Source organism: Pteropus vampyrus, unplaced genomic scaffold, assembly GCF_000151845.1.
Source record: "Pteropus vampyrus isolate Shadow unplaced genomic scaffold, Pvam_2.0 Scaffold48, whole genome shotgun sequence".
NCBI lineage: Eukaryota > Metazoa > Chordata > Mammalia > Chiroptera > Pteropodidae > Pteropus > Pteropus vampyrus.
In genome coordinates, this window is record NW_011888829.1 from 1,961,344 (window position 1) to 1,966,405 (window position 5,062).

At 49.0% G+C, this 5,062-nt stretch overlaps 1 protein-coding gene across 2 annotated transcripts in view; it reads left to right on the top strand.

Moving 5' to 3' along the window:
• Positions 1–1,142: 1,142 nt before the first annotated feature.
• Positions 1,143–5,062, top strand: part of KLRG2 (killer cell lectin like receptor G2) — a 6,401-nt gene continuing 2,481 nt past the window's right edge. For both annotated transcript variants that reach the window (XM_023530286.1, XM_023530287.1), the window contains exons 1-2: positions 1,143–3,249; positions 3,628–3,773. In XM_023530286.1, the coding sequence (XP_023386054.1) occupies positions 3,156–3,249; positions 3,628–3,773 (240 nt within the window). In that variant the 5' untranslated portion in view covers positions 1,143–3,155. The remainder of the gene's footprint in view (positions 3,250–3,627; positions 3,774–5,062) is intronic.

Sequence of the window (5,062 nt, forward strand, 5' to 3'; positions counted from 1 at the left end):
TCTCCATCCAGGACAGTTCTCCATCCAGGACGGGGAATCGGGGAAGAGGCGTGGGAGACATAAATAAGAGGGCACTTTAAGGAGTTCCAGGTAGAAAAGTCACTTAAAGGAAGAAGAGCCGGCCACAGCCACAGACTGGGACATAAAACGCAGGTGGTAGGAAGATACTCAGGATGCATGGAAGCAGACAAAGGAGTGTCTAGAAGAGTGTGGTCAGCAGAGTCAGATGTCTGTGGAGGTGTCAGGAGCGGCAGGTTCGGGGACGGATGGATAGGGAGTACTGCCACATTGAAACAGTGCCCGCGGGTGGGGCAGAGATGCCAGACAGAACCTACTGCAGGGCGTGTGCTGGCGCTGGGCACTTTGGGCCTGCTCTCTGGGACATGTGGGATTCAAGAACCGTGGGGTTCCCAGTGCCGGTCTGAGGCTTGATCTGAGGGCTACTGCTTGGTTGAGGAGCTCTGCAGAGTTGTTTCTGCCTGGGTTGGCCGTTACCACTTGGGATCAAGCTGGTTACCTCGACAGGGCAAACCAAGGCACAGGCTCCGCGCCTTGCCCAACCCCACGCGGTAATGCCCCAACCCAGCTGCTTCACGGTCCCTTCCTCATGAACCCGACAGAGAAGCCACTTGGAGAGGACGGAGACATCACTGCTTGGTCTTTTCCCTTGCTTATTTGGGCAAGGGTCCCAGAGGCACTGTGCAGGTGTCAGCCGAGGCATCAAAGACTCAGAATATTCTCAGTGGCAGCACTTTGCCCAGGGGAGAAGTCTGTTTGCAGAGAGCCAGAACTGGAGGGGAAAGCTAAATCCCCAGAGGGAGAATATGTCTCCCTTAGGTGTGAGTTAGAGTCGTCTCCTCTGGTCTGCAAGGCTGGATTACGTGTCCCGATTCAATGCTCCCAATGGCACTGGCCTTTGTGCAGCGTATGGAGGCATGCCTCACAGAAGTTATTGTTCCCTGTTTGTAAAGATCCTGGGCTCTGAACCCCTGGGGGCATGGAAAGGGAGTTTCACTGAAACTCCAACACCTGGCACACAGGTGCTTTGAAGGTAATTACTAAATAATGGCCCTAACCATCTCAAAGTACTGATCAGATGGCTCTGGGGGGAGGTGTTTCCAAGGTCAGCATTGGAGCCCCACGTGTGGAAGAAGGTGTGTGAAGACTATTGTAACTTACTGTGTTTCTTTACTGCTTTGTTTTCTTAAAGGTCAGAGCTGAATTCAGTTACAATAGTTATATTTACCAAAGTGATTGGTGGATTTATTTTCCTTTTCTTCCCCAGGCTTTTTAGTTCTGCTTTTGTTTTTTTAAGACTCTTAATTTATGTATCTTTTATTCTTAGCATTTTCAAATCCTCTTTTTTGGCTAACAGCTTCATTGAGCTGTAATTCATGTGCCACACAATCCACCCATTTAAAACCATAGACTTCAACGGTCTTTAGAGTCATCACCACAGTTTTAGAATATTTGTTTCACTCCAGAAAGAAGTGCTGTACTTTTTAACTATCACCCCCCACCCTCAAGCTCCCAACCCCAGGCAGCCACTAATCTACTCTCTGGCTCTATGGAGTTGCCTAGTCCAGATGGATATTTCATGAAAATGGACTCATGTAATACAAGTCCTTTGTGTCTGGCTGTTTTGACTTAGCACAGTGTTTTCAAGGCTCATGCATGTTGTAGCATGTATGTACCAGGACCCCATCCCTTTTTATGGCTGAATAATATTCCATTGTATGGATATACCACCTTTTGTTTATCCATTTATCAGTCGATGGAAATTTGGGTTAAATCCCTTTAAGAAGCAGATTATGTATTTTTTTATGTATTTTTTTAAAAGCTTCAAAAGGTCACAGATGGAATGTTGACTTTTCATGTATCAATGTAACACAGTTCATCGTCTTTGAAGGGTTTTCTCTCATGCAAAAGGAAAAAGGGGATTTCATAAGTGCTTATGCTTTTAAAGTTGAATTATGATTGAAAATGTATTAAAGCTTGGAAATGTGTTCTTTCTTTGTGTGTGTACCATACACATATATACATTTATACTACTAATACTAATATTACTAATGTGGGTATATACTAATACATCCATGTGATTTTTTCAATGGAATCAGTTTTTCAAAACAATAAACTATTTGCTGGAGAATTACCTCTGCTGTTTCAGACTTTGACAGATACAATGACTGAGGTTTTAGCACCCTCACCCCGACGATGTGGCACTCCTGACCCTCATCCCTGAGACCTGGGTGGGTCCCGGGCACCTTGCAGCAAGGCGTCTGGGAGGGAAAGGGTCTCTTCGTCTTCTAATTGATTTCACGATTCAGAAGTGCTCAGTTACTTCGGACAGGTGTGTGTTTCCGGATTGAAAGCTGGTTATCGATGGCTGTGATTAAGCATTTACTGTGTTTTATTCTCCACGTTTTTCCTCTGGCCTCCCTGGCGTTGCACCATCAGCAGGGCAGGCGGTGGCACTCGAGTGTGTCCTCTGTCTGAGCCTTTGCCTGCGCTATTCCTGCCGCCTGGATGTCATCCTGTCTCCAGAGTTCCTTTTCCCCCCTGCCACTTCATTCCAGCCATCTGGTCCCCTGGAGCCTTGAGCTGCTGACAGCTCACACCCGTCTAGTGTTCTACAGCCTGCAAAGTGCTCCTTGCACAATGCTTCCTTAGCAGCCTCCTGCAACCTGGAGAGAGAGAAGAGGCGGGTGATTTCGGGGTTAAAATGGGGAGACACCAAGAACGCCTGAGTCAGGACTTGAATCCAGGTCTGATAAACTGCAGATCTATCCCTCAGTTCTCTCTCGTTTGTTGTCTTGTCTCTTGGGACCTTTGCCTAGTCTGTTAGCTCCTTGAGGGCTGTGTATTTGTACCCTGAGTCTAGGGCCCACTAGGTGCTCAATAAATGCTTGTTAGCCAATTATTTGTTCTCTTTCTTGAATAGAATCTTAGGTCTTTCAGTTATTCAAGAAATGGAACATCTTCTGGCATTTTTCTCCCAAATAGGAAGTTCTCACCCATGTTTTTCCTGGTGTCTGGGCCGAGGGGGTGGCCACTCGGGTGGGTGTGATGCAGGTGTGTAAGTCGGTGAGCGTGGTTGGCATGGTCTCCTTCTAACGTGTCTCCTGGTTGTCCCCTCCCCACCCCCAGGGCTGCCTATGTACATGAAGTCCCTGCGCTGGGCGCTGGCAGTCATGGCCGTGCTCCTGGCGGTGTCCACAGTCGCCATTGTGGCCTTGGCCTCTAGAACAGGTATGGTACCTCCTCCCCATCCCATCCTCTCCCCTCCCCGCTGGGCCCCACCACCAGGGTGTCTAGTCCTCACAGTACCTGTGTGAGAATTAGGAGACATCCCCACTGGGCATGAAGACATGTGGCCTGCTGAGCAAAGATAAGGAAAAAGCTGCTTCTTCCTGCTGGATACAGCCTGCGCCCTGACAAGCAATCGGGTGTCAGCCCTCGGGGCTTTGTCCACAGCACAGATTGGACAGCCTTCCGGGGGCCCTGCCCACCCTGCTTGCCACCCAAAGGCTCACCAGTGCCATGCCTCCAGATTTGCCCCTCAAAACTTGACCGTGTTTTGATTTTTTAACGTATGTACTCGCGACTTACTGTGGTCTCCGCTTGCAGGGGCCACGTGCCGGCCGTGCCCCCAGGGCTGGCTGTGGTCCGGGGAGCACTGCTATTACCTCTCCGCTGAGGCCGAGGCCTGGGAGGCCAGCCAGGCTTTCTGCTTAGCCCACCACGCCACCCTCCCCCTGCTGAGCCACACCCAGGTGAGGAGGGGGCGGGCAGTGGAGGGGTGTGGATACTGTCACAGATTGCAGACGGCTAGCCCTGGAAGGAATTGGCAAAGATCTAGTCCAACTCTACATTCCAGAAAAAGTCACCAAGGCCTGGAGAAATAAAGTGACATGCAGGGGGACCAGACATCAGGTTGCACAGGTCTTCAATTTACTCCTCATTCTAGGGAGCCGATGTGGAGCTGAGACAGCTGGAGCAGGGATGCACCCTTTAACAGCACTGATTTCCCATCGATACCCCACAATTTGCCTAGTTAGTTCTCAATTGCTGACCATTTACTTGGGTGGTCTCCAGTCTCTCTTTACACATGGCACTGTATTACCTCTGGGTAAACTCATCTTCTCAAACCCTTTATGTTCTTGGATTTACTCCCCAAAGTGGAATCACGCATTGGAGTGACAGGAACGAGGTACCACTCTCGTTCTGTATGTAGCATCAAGTATGTTCCCCATAAGTCTGGATGGGTGTGGGCAGGGCAAGGTCAGCCTCCCCGCCCCCCACCTGCCAAGTCCTTGCACCAGGAGTGACGCTGTTGAGAGATCTTTTAAATATAATTGAAATGCAATTCAAAAACAAGTTGAAAATTTTTAAATATGCTTTGCTTTACGTCATCGTTCAAAACAACACAACAAGGATCAATAGTTAAAAGAAATCATTCTAATAGCTCTCTAACACACTTGTTTTGGTTCTTGTTCCTTGTCTCTGCGTCCACATTTTTTCATTATTATAATCAAGCCACAATTTGGATTCAGCTTTTCACTTAACTGTAACCCCTCACATACTACAGCCTTTCATGTACCATACCTTCCCCCATGCTGCTCTGTGATCTTCATACTTTTATTCTTTTAATGGCCTTAATAGTACTCTACTAAGCTGATACGATGGAATTTATGCTCTTGCTGGCAATGGTGCCTTTGACTGTCTGCCCCCAGGACGCCTGTGCAGCCTAATCCACTTGCCTCCTGCGCAGTTAGGCTGTTTGCTGTCACCTCATGTCCTTTGTAGCCTCCCAGCTTTGCTCATGCCTTTCCCAGCACCTCTCAGCGCCTGTTTCTCTATCCACTCAATATGACTACGCATTGCTCGGTGGGGACTGGCATTCACGTCCTCTCCTCTGGAGGGCTGAGATGGGGTCACCCCCATTTCTGGTCCCCAGTCCTGAGTGTAGTGCCTGGTAACCAGCAAACATCCAATACGACTCTCCGATTCCTGGTGTTTTGGGGCAGTCGAGTTGAGCTGGGTTGCTTCTTCGGCCTGGCAG